This window comes from Gorilla gorilla, chromosome 2 (assembly GCF_029281585.2).
Source record: "Gorilla gorilla gorilla isolate KB3781 chromosome 2, NHGRI_mGorGor1-v2.1_pri, whole genome shotgun sequence".
NCBI classification, from domain to species: Eukaryota; Metazoa; Chordata; class Mammalia; order Primates; family Hominidae; genus Gorilla; species Gorilla gorilla.
The window spans coordinates 207641744-207659665 of NC_086017.1; the positions used below are offsets into that span (position 1 = coordinate 207641744).

The 17922-nt window shown below is 43.8% G+C and overlaps 1 protein-coding gene and 1 non-coding gene across 3 annotated transcripts in view; one reads left to right on the plus strand and one right to left on the minus strand.

Moving 5' to 3' along the window:
• The window catches only part of TFRC (transferrin receptor), a 70663-nt gene that overhangs the window by 16531 nt on the left and 36210 nt on the right, over window positions 1-17922 (minus strand). The window contains exons 1-9 of one of the 2 annotated variants that reach the window (XM_004038250.4): window positions 16291-16378; window positions 11310-11368; window positions 9385-9586; window positions 8158-8353; window positions 6247-6396; window positions 5637-5739; window positions 3677-3790; window positions 2282-2380; window positions 1768-1907 (exon numbers count right to left, since the gene is read on the minus strand). In XM_004038250.4, the coding sequence (XP_004038298.1) occupies window positions 1768-1907; window positions 2282-2380; window positions 3677-3790; window positions 5637-5739; window positions 6247-6396; window positions 8158-8353; window positions 9385-9586; window positions 11310-11345 (1040 nt within the window). In that variant the 5' untranslated portion in view covers window positions 11346-11368; window positions 16291-16378. Of the gene's footprint in view, window positions 1-1767; window positions 1908-2281; window positions 2381-3676; window positions 3791-5636; window positions 5740-6246; window positions 6397-8157; window positions 8354-9384; window positions 9587-11309; window positions 11369-16290; window positions 16379-17922 lie in introns of those variants that run through there. The other variant, XM_055382736.2, reaches the window with a different exon arrangement.
• On the plus strand, window positions 7063-7124 carry LOC115934164 (U7 small nuclear RNA). The gene has a single exon (XR_004069992.1). It is a non-coding gene; the product is annotated as a U7 small nuclear RNA (small nuclear RNA).

Below are 17922 nucleotides of genomic sequence, written 5' to 3' on the forward strand. Positions count from 1 at the left end.
ATGGTGAAACCCCGACTCTACTAAAAATACAAAAATTAACTGGGCATGGTGGCATGCGCCTGTAATCCCAGCTACTAAGGAGGATGAGGAGGAGAATCGCTTGAACCTGGGAGGCGGAGGCTGCAGTGAGCCGAGATCATGCCACTGCACTCCAGCCTGGGCAACAGAGCACAAGTCCTATCTCAAAAAAAACAAAACAAAACAAAACAAAATAAAAACAAAAAAAAACTTACTCTCTAGTGGTGAACCACTTGCATCTTACTTTGATCTGCAGGCAGCCAATTGGAAACCATTAATTAAGCAATATTTTAAAACACTTCTCTAACTATGCCTTTCTGCCAGACATACTTACGTAGTTTATATTTGGAATACATACCAAGATGGACTCAAAATGAAGTTCTTCTAATATATAAAAGAATAGTAATACATTTTTATGTTTCCCAGCTGTCACCACTAACAAGGATAGTACACATTCTTAGCTCAGTTATAAAAAATATTCCTCAGCTGGGTGCGGTGGCTCACGCCTGTAATTCCAGCACTTTGGAAGGCCGAGGCAGAATTCCTTGAACCCAGGAGGTGGAGGTTGCAGTGAGCCAGGATCACGCCACTGCACTCCTGCCTGGGCAACAGAGTGAGACTGTCAAAAAAAAAAAAAAAAATCCTGTGCTTCCCCTATCTAATTCCTCTGTGTTACCCAAATAATAGCTGCTCCTAAGGGGGCTTACTTACATAAATATAGGTTGAAACATTATTACTCCCCTACTACATAAGGATAAGATGGGACGCTGGCTTCACAGGTTGGTTACGATTTGTAGGTGGTAGGTAGAATGAGTCAAAAAAATCACCTATGGTAAATGCCTCTTAGCGTTATCAATAGTCATGGTATGTTACGCAGTCCTTCCCATGCTAAATGCCTCTTAGCGTTATCAATAGTCATGGTATGTTACACACTCCCCTATGCTAAAGGCCTCTCAGCATGATCAACAGTCATGGTATTTCATATACTCCTTATATACAGATGTTCTTCATTTGAGACTATCAAGTAGAATATATTTTCACTATCCAATTATGTTAAAGAAACAGGATCAGAGAACCTATGTCATACAGGAGATAAATGCTTTCATAAAGGCCTGAAACTAGATCTCCATCCTGTAATAACAGGAAATGATAAATATGTCCACATCCAAATCAAAATTAATGCTACGTACTCTAATGGAACTGGGCTCTGTTTTTAAAGAGAGACACTAACGTTACAGGGAGGATATCCAGAGGAGCGAGCCACAACCATAAATGGTTTCTCTGGAAACCATCATAAGAAGCAAGGCTTCTCAATCTATAGACAAGGTAACTGGAATCATACCGTATTGCTTAGAAGAAAAATCCAGACAAATGGATGTTTCGGGGAATAGGATTTTATCCCAATATGAATTCTAACAGATTCTCTCTACTAACTGAATGGGCTGCTATAGGCATCGTGCTTCAGCACAGAAGTACTTGAGCAGAAGCTATGCCAGGAATCTTGCACAAGGAATTCACTGGGTTTATAAGTCTCCTTATTCTCCTGTGTTTATAAGTCCAAAGTCCATTATTAAGATCTCTTTATAGAGAAAAATTCATTTTTATCTGTACCAAGGTAACAGCTAACCATCCTCCAAATTCCCAAATGTGGAAAATTATAATCATGTTTAACATTTTAATCAACATATTACCGTTCTTCCCTAATCATAAAACCTCACTATGCAAGACCACTTTCAAATAAAAACTTACCCAAACAGCTTTTCTGCAGCAGCTCTGGAGATTGTCTGGACAGGTATATTAGGCAATCCTGATGACCGAGATGGTGGAAACTGAGTGTGATTGAAGGAAGGGAATCCAGGTGTGTAAGGGTCACCTGTCCCCAGATGAGCCTAGGAAAACAAAAGAGCAATTCACTCCATCACATACTTCCTCAAAACTTCTCTGTAAGATTCAGGTTTGGTATAAGGCTGCAGCCCAACCTTAGTTTACCAACTTGAAGCCTCAAAAATCTGAGTGGCTCTACAATGTGACTCCTGTTTTCATGGCATATGGAAATTCTCAAATTCAAGGCACTATTGACAAAGTACTTTTAGCAACAAATAATAAAGCCTCAAAGTCAATGTAATCTATCTTCTTGCTTACTGCTAACGCCCTCCCAGAAAAAAGAGCAGTTAAGGAAGACACAGTGCTATTTCTGCTAATACAGGAATCCAAGAACAACTCAAGGAACTCAAAACGGTGATTTACTCAAGAAATAACTCACATGTCCAAAGAATGAAAGTTCTGCGTTAACAATGGGAAATTTAGTCTGGTCCATGTATATCAACACACCAATTGCATTTAAGCTTTCGGCATTTGCAACCTAAAAGAAAACATATAAAGCTCAGAAAATGAAGATCTGATCATACGAAATGAGATTATGCTAAAGGCCAAATGGTTACAGAGGACTAAACTTATAATACTTCCAAATATTTCAAATTGTTTATCTGGTAATTTATTAATTGCTTCCTGAAAAATTAACTCACTTGTTTGCAAAATAAGAATAACAGGCCGGGAGTGGTGGCTCACGCCTGTAATCCCAACACCTTGCAAGGCTGAGGCAGGGGGATCACGAGGTCAGGAGTTCGAGACCAGCCTGGCCAACATGGTGAAACCCTGTCTCTACTAAAAATACAAAAATTAACTGGGCGCAGTGGCTGGCGCCTGTATTCCCAGCTATTTGGGAAGCTGAGGCAGGAAAATCGCTTGAAACCATAAGGCAGAGGTTGCAGTGAGCCGAAATTGCGCCACTGCACTCCAGCCTGGACGAAAGAGCAAAACTCCCTCTCAAAAAAAAAAAAAAAAAAAAAAAGAATAACAAAGGCCAGGAGTGGTGGCTCACACCTGTAATCCCAGCAATCTGGGAGGCCAAGGCAGGTGGATCACCTGACATCAGGAGTTCAAGACCAGCCAGGCCAACGTCGTGAAACCCTGTCTCTACTAAAAATGCAAAAATTAGCCAGGCATGGTGGTGGGCACCTGTAATCCCAGCTACTCAGAAGGCCGAGGCAGGAGCATCACTTGAACCCGGGAGGCGGAGGTTGCAGTGAGCTGAGATCACGCCACTGCACTCCAGCCAGGGTGACAAGAGACTCTGTCTCAAAAAAAAAAGAAAAGAAAAATAACAAAAACCCATCTAAGACAACCACTTTTTTGAGTCTCACTGTCACTCAGGCTGGAGTGGCACGAGTCACATCTCACAACCTCCAGGGCTCAAGCAGTCCTCCCACCTCAGCCTCCTAAAGTGTTGGGATTACAGGTGTGAGCCCTGCCACTTTTTTAAAAATGCAGAAATCACCACTGTCTTTTGATATGTTCCACTCTAGTTCCTTGTGTATGTTTGGCTATTAATTTTCCTTTTTATAAAACATGCTTTTAGCTGAATTCTGTATATGCGTAAAACTGAGTTATACAGAGAAATAGCTTTCACTTAAGCACTTCTGATTAGGTAAGTGGAACTTACTTCATTTGTTGAGCATTTTAATAAATTATATTATCTGATATGAGAGTTTAAGATTGCTGATTTTCAGAATGTAAGAATATTAACAAGAAATATCACTTACCTGAAGAGTAAGATACCAAAAGTACCGTATTTAATATTATAATAACTCATACTCACCTTTTCTGCAAAGGTGATTTTCCCTGCTCTGACAATCACTATAGATCCATTCACAGGAGTGTCTAAATCCTCAAAATCTTTTTTAGTACCAAAATTAGCATGGACCAGTTTACCCTAGAACAAAGACATTAGATTTAATGAGCATTATGGTATCGGAACAGCTCTAAAATCTTGAGACAGAAGAGTGTTATAGATCAAACCTAAGACAGGCAACCCAAGTAAGAGATAAAAGGAGGCCAAGGCCTAAAAAAGACATGAGTTCTAAAAAACTTCACAACTTTTAGGTCAGAGCTATTGGAATAAAATCAAGATTTTTGGCCTCCTATGTCTTTCATGCTTTTATCCCATGCTGCCTTTCATCTGAAGGGCATTTAGATTAAAGAGGCCTATGTAGGCTGGTCATGGGACTGCAGGCCTGGAACAATCTTAGCATTGAGAACATCATAGAAACAGGTTTTAACTGAAAGGTCTGATAATAAATCTGTCCCAAAATTAAAACACCATCTATTACAACAAAGTGACTTGCATACACCAACTTTAGATGTGTCATGATGTTCCTAAGCTCATAAGAGTCCAGATGAACAGCCATAAACTGACACTAACAACCAAGCCCTCAATACAGAAAGCTTGAAGTTGAACAAAAATCTTCAATGTTCTTTAACAGAACAACCTACCCATCTCTAAACTCCTGGCTTATAGGCAGCCAGGCAAAGGGATAAAGCACAAGTATCCAGAAAGGCAAGGAATCAACATAGAACTGCACCAGCCCCGAAAGGTATCCACTAGAGATGCCCCTGACTTACAAAGGTATCCACTAGAGATACGCCTGACTTACAAATGTGATTTTTTTTTTTTTTTGAGATGGAATTTCGCTTTTGTTGCTCAGGCTGGAGTGCAATGGTGCAATCTCCGCTCACTGCAACCTCCACCTCCTGGCTTCAAGCGATTCTCCTGCCCCAGCCTCCCAAGTAGCTGGGATTACAGGCACCCACCACCACGCCTGGCTAATTTTTGTATTTTTAGTAGAGTTCACCATGTTGGCCAGGCTGGTAGCTCTGACCTTAGGTGATCCACCGACCGTGGACTTCCAAAGTGCTGGGATTACGGGCATGAGCCACCACGCCCAGCCACGAATGTGATTTTTAAACTGAAAATTATTCTATCTATCTGTTCTCTATTTCTGTGTTAATTTGACTGTATTTGCCTAAATTTAAAAAGATCAAGGGCTGGGCAAAGCAGCTTCCTCCTGTAATCCCAGCACTTTGGGAGGCTAAGGGTGGTGAATCACTTGAGCCCAGGAGTTTCAATTCAAGACCAGCCTGGCCAACATGGCAAAACCCTGTCTCTACCAAATAATAATAATAATAATAATAAAATAAAAAATAAAAATTAGCTGGACGTCTCAGCTACTCAAGAGGCTCACTTGAGCCTGGGTGGTGGTGGAGAATGCAGTGAGCCAAGCTCACGCCACTGCACTCCAGCTAGGGCAACAGAGTGACACCCTGTCTCAAAGCAAAAATAGAAAAAGATCAAGCATTAACGAATCAAGCTAAGACTAGGCCCCAGCCAAGATGGATATTTACATCTGTCCCCACAGGGAGGATATGCATTTGTTTAGCAAATACTACTATGTATGTCAGCCATTCTTCAAAGCTCTGCAACATGGCAGTAAATAGAACTAACCCATGGTTCTTCATCTGGCTCACATTCTAATGGAAACAAAGGCATAGATAATGTCAGCTGCTAGCAGTACTATAAAGAAAAAATAAAACAGGACATGGGGAAAGTGATTAGAGAGAGAAGACAATGCATGTTGACTGTGTCATTAGAGGGTTGAAAACCAAAATATCTCATGATCATTTACATTTTACAGGTAAATTTATAACTCCTAAGAACAGAAAAGATGAGTTTTGAATGATTCAATAGGGAAGAGTCTCATGCACTGTTTTGCCTTACTTACAGTAACTGTTGCAGCCTTACTATACGCCACATAACCCCCAGGATTCTCCACCAGGTAAACAAGTCTACCGTTCTTATCAACTATGATCACCGAGTTTTGAGCACTGTTAAAAAGATTAAGTTAAAATAAGCCTAAGGTCATCCTTCCAAAAAACACAATAGCTTACATTTAGTATGTCTTGAATTATTTGGCTTGAGGAAATTTACCTCTAAATCTTAAGCTTGATTTTTATTTTAAAAGCCTTTGGGCCGCATGTGGTGGCTCATGCCTGTAATCCCAGCACTTCGGGAGGCCGAGGCGGGCTGATCACCTGAGGTCAAAAGTTCGAGACCATCCCACCTCTACTAAAAATACAAAAATTAGCTGGGCGTGGTGGCGTGTGCCTGTAATCCCAGCTACTCTGGAAGCTAAGGCAGGAGAATCGCTTGAACCCAGAAGGCAGAGGCTGCAGTGAGCAGAGATTGTGCCACTGCACTCCAGCCTGGGCAACAGAGCGAGACTCCATTTCAAAAAAAAAAAACCAACAACACTAACAAAAAGTCTTTGCTATATTTAGCACACCTGAAAATAGCTACTTCTATAAAAATAAGTTTACCATCTTTCAACATACCTGTCTTTGACCTGAATCTTAACAAAATGTTGATCACGCCAGACTTTGCTGAGTTTAAATTCACGAAATTGATTTTCAACATACAACGCAAGATTTTCATCTTTTTGAGATCCAGCCTCACGAGGGACATATGAATTTTCATTCAGCAGCCTGGAGGAGAAAATGCCTTTTAAATGAACTTAAGTTTACTTTAAAATAAACATTTAAGTCAAGGATTAAACAAATTGTTTTGAAAGCAAAATATTATCCCTCATAGTTCAGATAAATGAACTGTGACCCAAAACTTCTAGACTGACCAGAATATCACAAAAGAAAAAAAATTTTGCCCCAAATCTTGTAACTTCAAAGCTTCTTTACCCACTACAAAGCACTCCTTCAAGGGCCTCATCATAACACAATGTATCTGCTTAGGATAGTTTTAGGGGAAATGAGTAGCTTCCAGATCTACTATGAAATCTAAGATAGTAATACTGCACTGAACAGAGTGCATAGTTTCAACTCTCACCTACTTGTGAAGCATCTGAATACACTGAAGCAGAACTGCTCCTTGATCCGATCTCCCATAGTTCTTTCTATTTACTCAGCATATTAGTTCTTACATTTTTGTGGGGTGGACTATACTCTCACTTTACCCATAAGGTCTGGTGTATAGTAAATAAACACAAAAGCATCAACTACATGAAGTAGAAAATGCCATAACTTAAGACTAAAGAATTATAGTACCACTGTAACTGTAGGAAGCTTGTAAAAAGGAAAAGATAAATTTATTCTTTGCACAGAGGCATGTATGTGCAAAGACAGTAAAACTCTACGGACAAGTGTTACAGCTCTTTTAGAATTTGTCTAGCATGCTTTCTAGTTTTTGCCAGAAAGCCCATTAAAAATAAAATAAATAAATAAATATAAAATAGAAATTTGGCCAGGTGCAGTGCCTCATCCTGTAATTCCAGCACTTTGGGAGCCAAGACGGGAGGATCATCTGAGGTCAGGAGTTAGACACCAGCCTGGCCAACATGGTGAAATTCTGTTTCCACAAAAACAAAAAAAAACAAGAAAAACCCCACAAAAATTAGTACAGCATGGTGGTACAAGCCTGTGATCTCAGCTACTCAGGAGACTGAGGTAGACAGAGGTTGCACTGAGCTGAAATCGTGCCACTGCACTCCAGCCTGGGCAACACGTAAGACTCCATCTCAAAATAGATAAGTAAATAAATAAAAATCTAAGAACAGACCGGCCTGGGAGACATGGTGAGACTCCATCTCTTAAAAAAAAAAAAAAAAAAAAAAAATTAGCTGGGTGTGGTGCTGCGTGCTTATAGTTCCAGCTACTCAGGAGGCTATGGTGGGGGGATGAAGCTGCGGTGAGATGAGAGCATGCCACCGTATTCCAGCCTCCACCAGAGGGAGACATTGTCTCTGGATACTGACTGGCCTAGGGGTTAATGGGTGAGTATCACAGAAATTAAGAAGCACTAGAGACTTAAGGCAGGCAGCTACCCATGATCAAGGAGATGAAAAAGGCTACTTCTGGCATGTGTTGCTTCCTAAAACAGAGAAAAGCTACTGATGTCCTTGTCAGCAAAGCAGAGCTTAGTACAACGTTACAAGAGGTTAAGAAGAAAAATCAGAGCCAGAGAATGACAGCAAGCAATAAGCTACAAAGATGGGGAAAACATCAAGGGCCTATTAATTTCTTAAGAGAAAGGAGACTCCCCAGAGAAGTTCTACCTTTTTCCCTACCAGTATAGTTTCAGTTTTTTACAGGCCCCTTCCCCTCTTTAGCTAAACATGACAAGTCTTGTCTTCTCTAAAAAGCCATTCCCCACAGTGTCACCATCATTGTTTCCCCGTGGCCTATCGTAATTCCTGAATTACTCGTCTAGATACTTGCAAAGCAGCTCGCACTCACTTGATGGTGCTGGTGAAGTCTGTGGTGTCCAGCTTCTCTGACAACTTCCTCTTCAGGTCATCCCAATATAAGCGACGTGCTGCAGGGAAGTCCTCTCCTGGCTCCTCCCTCACTGGAGACTCGGCTCCTGCGAGTCTCTCACACTCAGTTTTTGGTTCTACCCCTTTACAATAGCCCAAGTAGCCAATCATAAATCCTAAAGAGACAAAGTTCCAGAGCTGAACTCAGAATTTCATTTGTAATCTATCCCTGTTAATCTGTTAATATTTTCAGGTAAGCCTTGAAAATACTGGTTTTCATCAAATTCTAAGTAGTTTTAAAGTATATAATGCATCTCAGTTTTGTATACTTTAAACCACTTAATAAATTATATACTAGCTTTATTTCAAATAGTGACCTATTGAAAACATAGGTAGTTTTTTCCAAAAGACCCCCTTGAAACATGAGACTGAGCTTCTACACCACCAGTATCCTGCGGATATTTTTTAGCGTAACATTTGCTCCCTGGTGGAGTGGGAGCAAACAAAAAAATACATAAAGAAAAAGAAAACACTTGCACATTGTATTGAAATAATTCATGGGTCTCTTTCCAACCAGATTAAATTCAATGACAGGTATAGAATCTACTCATGATTGTCTTCCTAGTGGCACTTAAAAAGGCATAAAGTGGACGGGAAAGTGGCTCATGCCTGTAATCCCAGCACTCTGGGAGGCTGAGGCGGGCAGATCACGAGGTCAGGAGTTAGAGACCAGCCTGACCAACATGGTGAAACCCCGTCTCTACTAAAAATACAAAAATTAGCCAGGTGTGGTGGTGCACGCCTGTAGTCCCAGCTCCTCAGGAGGCTGAGGCAGAAGAATCGCTTGAACCCGGGAGGCGGAGATTGCAGTGAGCCGAAATCACGCCACTGCACTCCAGCCTGAGCCACAGAGTGAGACTCCATCTCAAAAAAAAAAAAAAAAAAAAAAAAAAAATTAGCCAGGTGTGGTCGTGCGCGCCTATAGTCCCAGCTACTCAGGAGGCTAAGGCAGAGAATCGCTTAAACCTGGGAGGCCGAGGTTGCAGTGAGCCAAGATGGCGCCACCGCACTCTAGCCTAGGCAATAGAGTAAGCCTCTGTCTCCAAAAAAAAAAAAAAGGTACAAAATAACTATATGCTGAGCTGAAATAACAGACTTCCCAGAGTTGGTTATAGAAAACATTGAAGTTTGGAATGGTCATTCTCACCAATCAAGAAAAAGACGATCACAGCAATAGTCCCATAGCAGATACTTCCACTACACCTTTTTGGTTTTGTGACATTGGCCTTTGTGTTATTGTCAGCATTTTCTTCTTCATCTACAGCAAGTTTCATCTCCACATGACTGTTATCGCCATCTACTTGCCGAGCCAGGCTGAACCGGGTATATGACAACGGTTCTCCACCAAACTGTTTTGCGGAAAAAGGCATGATGAAGAACAGGCACAGGAATGTTTAGGAAAAGCTCGTTTAAGGTATATGCTTGTTATTGGGCCATTACTATAACTTGCTATATATTCCTCAGGGTGTTCTCCTTTCAAACCAACATTCTTCCCTGGGCCCAGTCAAGGGCTAGTTCACACTGGTCTTCTCAGTCAGTCTCTCCTTTTTTGTAAATTTTTTTTTTTTTTTTTTTTTTTTGAGACAAGGTCTCCCTCTCTCTCCCAGGATGGAGTACAGTGGTGTGATCACAGCTCACTTCAGCCTCAAAATCCTGGGCTCTACTGATTCCCCCACCTCAGCCTCCTGAGTAGCTGGTACTAGAGGCACAAATCAGTTCAGGATACTATGCAGTAACCCAGACCATGATGCTGGTGGGAGCAAGGGAGCAAGAATAAAACAAAGTTATAAATAAGCAGAAATTCTGACTAAGCATAAGATAGAAGACAGAAAAGAGAGAATAGGCCAGACACAGTGGCTCATGCCTGTAATCCCAGCACTCTGGAGGGGCCGAGGCAGACAGATCATTTAAGGTCAGGAGTTTGAGACAAGCCTGACCAACATGGTGAAATCCCCTCTCACTAAAAATTCAAAAAAAAAAAACCAAAACCACTAGCTGGGCATGGTGTCGCACGCCTGTAATCTCAGCCACCCAGGAGGCTGAGGCAGGAGAATCGCTTGAACTCAGGAGGCAGAGGTTGCAGTGAGCTAAGATTGCACACTGCATTCCAACCTGGGCAACAGAGCCCAGGCTGAGACTCCATCTCAAAAAATAAAATAAAAATAAATAAATAAATAAATAACAAATAAGAGAGAATTGAGGTCTAGACAGAGTGTTAAGAGTTAGGCTCCTTCTCGTCACGGCCTGGATGGCTGTTTTTTTGGTATGTTCTTTCAGCTTTCACTCATACTGTCTACTCAATGTTTCTTAAAATTTCATTTTTTTTTTTAATAGAGATGGGCTTGCTATGTTGCCCAGGCAAGTCTCAAACTCCTCAAGTGATCCTCCTGCCTCACCTCCCAAACTGCTGGGATTGTGGGAGTGAGCCACCACACTTGGCCTCATTCAGCCTTTGCTTTTTTTTTTTTTTGAGACGGAGTCTCACTCTGTTGCCCAGGCTGGAGTGCAATGGCGTGATCTCAGCTCATTGCAACCCCCGCCTCCCGGGTTCAAGCAACTCTCCTGCCTCAGCCTCCCGAGTAGCTGGGACTACAGGCATGTGCCATGACACTCAGCTATTTTTTTTTTTTTTTTTTTTTGTATTTTTAGTAGAGACGGAGTTTCACCATGTTGGTCAGGCTGGTCTTGAACTCCTGACCACAGGTGATCCACCCACCTCAGCCTCCCAAAGTGCTGGGATTACAGGCGTGAGGCACAGCGCCCCGCAAGCCTTTGCTTTTTACCTCTCCTACTAAAACATTTTGATCAGGGCTTTAATTCGTCTTATCTACTAAGCTGTCCCCCTCTACCACACCCAGAACCACTCTGAGAATTCTTCCAAGACTTTCCATAATTAACCCTACTGAAGGCTGAACTCTTTGTGAGATCAGTTATGCCTCAAGACTACCAATTCAAATGTAAATGAATACCTGATAATAGATTGGGGTTATTATTTCATGCTTACTCAGTTAAAGTCATGCTTGTATATTTCACATTCTTGCAGACACAGAAATACAACTGAAAATATCTTACCAAGTTAGAGAATGCTGATCTAGCTTGATCCATCATTCTGAACTGCCACACAGAAGAACCTAGGTATCAGAATAGAGAATTATTGAGAAAGATACTACTGTATCAGATTAGTGAGCTTTCTATTACCAGGCTAAATGATACATCAAATTTTTAAAATACATTATCACTTTTCTAGAAAAGGTATTTAACCATAGTTTACATGACAACTAAATTAAGTGGGATCCTTTTTAAAGTTTGTTATATACGTAATTCTTTTTTTTTCTTTTTGTAGAGACAAGGTCACCCTATGTTGCCCAGGCTGGTCTTGAACTCCTGGCCTCAAACAATCCTCCCACCTTGGCCTCCCAAAGTGCTGCAATTATAGGTACGAACCACTATGTTCTGAGTAGACAAAAGTGACACATACTGCCGGGCGGGGTGGCTCACACCTGTAATCCTAGCACTTTGGGAGGCTGAGATGGGTGGATCACCTGAGGTCAGGAGTTCAAGACCAGCCTGGCCAACATGGAGAAACCCTGTCTCTACTAAAAATACAAAAATTAGCCAGACGTGGTGGTGGGTGCCTGTAATCCCAGCCACTCGGGAGCCTGAGGCAGGAGAATGGCGTGAACCCAGGAGGCGGAGCTTGCAGTGAGCCAAGATCGCGCCACTGCACTCCAGCCTGGAAAACAAGAGCAAAACTCTGTCTCCAAAAAAAAAAGAAAGTGACACATACAAAAAGACAAAATTAAGACTAAAGCAGACAAGACCAGTTATGCTACAAATACCACAAACCATCTCCAATGGAAAGGGGAAGAAATCCTGATCCTGACTGAATGAATAGTTCCTACAAGTGATTCGATCTTTGACACAAAAAGAAACACGAAGCACAGATTACGCTGTTTTACAGATGAAGAGGCCAGTTATTAGAGAAACTAAGTGGCCTGTTCAAGGCTGAAAATTGATAATCTAAGCGAAGTTAAATGGGTTACTGGGTTATAGAAATTGTGTTATCATCTCTGGAAATTTAAGACATTAACCTTAACTTTTGTCAAAGCAAAATACATCTCTGTAATCAAAGTCCTAAGTTAAGTTAAAGGCCTTAACTGAAATCTGAATTTTCCAGTTAATTTGGTTTGAGGGCATCTAGATACTTGAAAATGACATTATCCTGAGATTTGCAAAATGGACATTTATTGGATACCATTTTAAAGCTTTTCCTATATACGAGTACACTTAGGGCATATTAAACACACACATGGCACAAAGCAAGCTGTGAGGTATATGCAAATTGTAAAGCAAAGGGTATTATAACTGGCATTAAGAAAAAGCTTTCTGGCCAGGCACGGTGGCTCATGCCTGTAATCCCAACACTTTGGGAGGCTGAGGCAGGTGGATCACGAGGTCAGGAGTTTGAGACCAGCCTGGCCAAGGTGGTGAAACCCCATCTCTACTAAAAATACAAAAATGAGATGGGCGTGGTGGTGGGCACCTGTAATCCCAGCTACTGGGGAGGCTGAGGCAGGAGAATCGCTTGAACCCGGGAGGTGGAGGCTGCAGTGAGCCGAGATGGCACCACTGCACTCCAGCCTGGGTGACAGAGTGAGACTCCATCTCAAAAAAATAATAAAAAAGAAAAAAAAAAAAGCTCTAAAACCTATTACAAAAAATTCTTTTTAAATTCAAGCTTTAAAAACCAGTGTCCATATGCAATAGACCATATTCTTAGAAGCATAATCTTTTTTTTTTTTTTTTTTTTTTTTGAGACAGAGTTTCGGTCTTGTTGCCTAGGCTGGAGTGCAATGGCAGGATCTCGGCTCACTGCAACCTCCACCTCCCGGGTTCAAGCGATTTTCCCACCTCAGACTCCAAGTAGCTGGGATTACAGGTGCCCGCCACCATGCCCAGCTAATTTTTGTATTTTTAGTAGAGACGGGATTTTACCATGTTGGCCAGGCTGGTCTGGAACTTCTGACCTAAGGTGATCCACCCACCTGGCCTCCCAAAGTGCTAAGCTTAGTTACTTGATAAGAACATCCCAAGGAAATCGAAGGCGTGAGCCACTGCGCCCAGCCAGAAGCACAATCTTTTGCCCCTTCTGTTACAAAAAGCTTATCACTACCACTCCACCAGAACAGTAAGGACCCAATCGTTAGAGCCAGAACTGGAAGGCCCCACCCTGAACCAATTTTAATCATCCTTTTCTAGGAAAAAACATCTTACAAGTTTTAACACTCATCTGAACCATCATTCCTCAAGTTTTCTTGTTTTAAATTAATTTTAAGAACACAAAGCGATGGCCGGGCAGGGTGGCTCATGCCTGTAATCCCAGCAACACTTTGGGAGGCCGAGGCGAGCAGATCACCTGAGGTTGAGAGTTTGAGACTAGCCTGACCAACATGGAGAAATCCCATCTCTACTAAAAAAAAAAACAAAATTAGCCGGGCATGGTGGCGCATGCCTGTAATCTCAGCTACTGGGGAGGCTGAGGCAGGAGAATCACTTGAACCTGGGGGAGGTGGAGGTTGCGGGGAGCCGAGATCATGCCATTGCACTACAGCCTGGGCAACAAGCGTGAAACTCTGTCAAAAATAAATAAATAAATAATAATCTAAGCTACTTGTGTTATCTTTGGTGTTCTCAATGGTGACTGAAAACAATAATTCAATTTCTCACATTAATAATGAAGCTCAGGTAGGCAAAACGTAGCCCCACGTTTTGAACCATGAAATGGAACACATTCACTGCCTAACAACTTCACTACCCTCTATTTTCTCCAAAATCAGACAGAATCCAGCCCATGTTTTTACCCACCAACATTCTTCTCTGTTCCTTGAGGTCCTCCTCATTTCTTCCAGGCTCAGCTCAAGGCTTCATCTCTATGAAGCCTTCTCTGACTGACTTCCCTATCCTGTAATAACTGGTATTGAACTACCTGATAATGAGTAAAAATATTGTCTTTAACAGTACTGGGGCATGCCTGATGCATGAGATTCCAAATGATATGAAAAATACAATGAAAACATTGAACCAGGAATCTTTTCCCATCCCCATCACTCTTCTGGTTTAGTAGGGAGTTTTTTTGTTGTTGTTTTTGAGATGGCCTCTCACTCTGTCGCCCAGGCTGGAGTGCAGTAGCACGATCTCAGCTCACTACAACCTCTGCCTCCCAGGTTAAAGCGACTCTCGAGCCTCAGCCTCCTGAGTGGCTGGGATTACAGGTGTGCACCACCACGCCCAGCTAATTTTTGTGTTTTTCGTAGAGACGGGGTTTCACCATGTTGGCCAGGCTGGTCTCGAACTCCTCACCACAAGTGATCCACCTGCCTCGGCCTCCCAAAGTGCTGGAATTACAGACGTGAGCCACCATGCCCGGCTAATTTTTGTGTTTTTAGTAGAGACAGGATTTCACCATGTTAGTCAGACTGGTCTCGAACTCCTGACCTTAGGTGATCCGCCTGCCTTGGCCTCCCAAAGTGCTGGGATTACAGGAGGGAGCCAATGCGCCCAGCCGAGGGTCATTTTTAACTAGCATTGTGATCCGATTCAGGTTTAGCTGGGAATCTTGCTCCATGACATTTAAATACATTATCAGAGGCAAGTAACTGCCTCGCCTTAGGGCGGAGTTAGCCAAACTGCTGTCTATCTAACAATCTTCAACACAGGCTAGGTTTACAGCCACCATTACTTGATAAGAACATCGAAAGGAAATTGAAGGATGCTATGCTATATATAACCTTGCAATATCGATGACAAAAATTATCTTAACTCTTGAGTTTTCTTGAGAAGCATATTGTAACCCAAAATTCAGGGCCGGGGGGCGGGGGGAACCAGCAGGGTCCACAAGTACTCTAGACAGCCTAACCTTAATTTTCACAGTAAGCTTAGCATATAAGCATGGGGTAGCCAAATACAATTTCCTACTTTAATCCTCTTATCAACGGGGAAGAAAATGGAAAAAGCTGCAGAATCCAGTCCCCCGGCTAAGTGAGGTCTCTACAAGCAGTAAGCAGAGGGAAAGCGTTATCCGAAAAGGGCCGAATCAGAATGTATTTTCTTACCCACCCTCCCAACCTTAAAGAACTGTCCAGCAGAATGTGACACAATCGGCCTCTCCGGCGCCCATCAATCCAGCACAGCCCTCTGACCACACCGCTAATCTCCAAGTATCTTTCACAAATAAGTCACTCCTATGGCTCCCGTCTTGTAGTGAGAACTGCTAGCAATATTCTTAATGTGAACACCTGCGGCGTTCAGTCGGATTCTGCCTTGAGAAAACAGAATCCACACACAAGGCGAACAGGCAGAGCATGGCAAGATCAGGTTGTACCAGAGCCGAAGGGTAAGTTTACAGAAACCCGTATCTAATTAATGCCGGTAACACGCTAGTAACCGAATCGGGGACAGCTTTGTCCCTTTCCGCAGTGAGAGCGGGGCCCGCCCGTAGGAGCCCAAGGTCACCCACGAATCCCAGCCGTTCCCTGGGGCGACTTCCTGGAGCAGCCACGTGTTCCCCCGGCGCCGCACGCCGCGCAGCTGCACCTTGGCTGCGCCCGCGCTCCCGGACCCGCAGCCCGGAGCCGGCGCACTAGGGCCTGCAGCCTTCAAGGGCGAGGACCCGAAGTCCCCGGGGCTGAGAGCGACAGTGGGGGTACACCTGGTCTCGTCATTCGTCGCTCTGTGACCGAGGAGGCGGGCAAGAAGGCAGAGAGAAGGGAAGGGACGAGAGGCGAAGGGACGAGAGGCGCAGGGACGCCTCTGGGCACAGCCGCCCGTCCCCGTGTACCTGCAGCCGCTCGAGGCGCCGCCACAGCCCCTTCCCCACAGGCTCGCGGCCCCGCTCCATCCCGGCCGCCCCGCCTGGGGCCGCGACAGCTTTCCCGCTCCCCGTGCGGCCCCCTATGGCTGCTGGACAGCACCGGAGCGGCCGCTCCAGCCAGCCCCGCAGGATGAAGGGAGGACACGAGGGTCGGTGTAGTTCTAGAAGCCCGCAGTCACTCACACTAGCGCGTCCTCCGTCCCAAGCCGCCACCCGATATCCCGACGCTCTGAGGGGATGGCGGCCCCTAACCGGCGATTTATAGCCTGGCCCCGCCCCCGGCCCCCAGGGGGGCTGTGCGTCACTTCCTGAGGCACGTACGCTCCGCGAGGTGCTCTAACAGATCGCCCGGGGGGCGGGGATGCGCGCGCACCGGGCGGGGCCCTCTGCGGAGGGCGCTGCGGGCGAGGCGAAGGCGAAGGGAAAAGGCGCCAAGGCAGCAGGTGCCCCGAGGAGCCGCGCGATGGGCGCACTGGCCTCTGCCTCGGCGCCTTCCTCCACCCTGGTAGCCTGGCAGCCTCTGCCTGACCTTGACCAACCTCCAGTCCCTGCAGTGCTAGGTCCAATCTGTTGGCGTTGACGCTTAAATGTTGGATATTGCACTGCGGCAGTGCTTTAAAATGTGCGTGCAGGATAGAATGTTAGGTAACTATTAAAGCCACTCTTGTGAAGATGTATTTTGCAGCCTCAGAAATACAAAAAGGAAAAGAAAAGCAAAATGCAAATTTTTATTCAGAATGTATACAAGCTGCACTTTAACCAAGACTAGCGGAGTGCTTTGCGTAATGTTTAATGCATGAGGGAATAAAAGGGAAAATAGAAACAAGTGACTTCATAGGGTGATAGGATTGTAGATTAACTTTCGTTTTCATTGCCATCGCTGTTATTGGATTGTGCAATGAATAACAAATAAATAAAATTCAATTATTGTCACTGTTTAAACTCTTTCCAAACAATCACACCCTCTCCCTCCCTCTGGTCAGTAACCAGCAGGCCAGGGAGGTAGTAGCTACAATGCAAGAAAGCAACCCATACCTTAAAAAGCATTGCACATAAACTGACCTTCAGGCCCGTAGGGACACAGAACAGCCCTTTAAGAAGCAAATCCGTTTCTGGGCCTTGGGCTTTTACTCTTCCCTTTATTTTTTCTGCTCTAAGATAGAGAAAGTACTTGGGATTCTCACCGCCTTTCTCTTTACTCCCATTCTCTAAAATCTCTCTCCCCAAAGAGAAGTGTTTAAAAGTCATATGAGTTGCCGGGCGCGGTGGCTCACGCCTGCAATCCTAACACTTTCGGAGGCCGAGGTGAGCGGATCACGAGGTCTGGAGTTCGAGACCAGCCTGACCAATATGGTGAAACCCCATCTCTACTAAAAAAATTTCAAAAAAAATTAGCCAGGCATAGTGGCACGCTCCTGTAATCCCAGCTACTCAGGAGGCTGAGGCAGAAGAATCGCTTGAACCCAAGAGACGGAGGTTGCAGTGAGCCAAGATCGCGCCATTGCACTCCAACCTGGGCGACAGAGCAAGATTCCGTCTCAAAAAAAAAAAAGTCATATGAGCAGGAGCATTGCTGCACCTTTAATGATCTAATCAGGAAAAGGTTAAGGATGCACATCCACAGAGGGCCTACCTTAACATTCAGACACCAGGCCTGCTCCCCTGTGGTGTTCCTTCTTTATTTTTTTAATTATTAATTTTATTTATTTTTATTATTATTATTTTTAAGACAGTGTCTTGCTCTGTCACCCTGGCTGGAGTACAGTGGCATGATCTCGGGCTCACTGCAACCTCTGCCTCCGGATTCAAGCGATT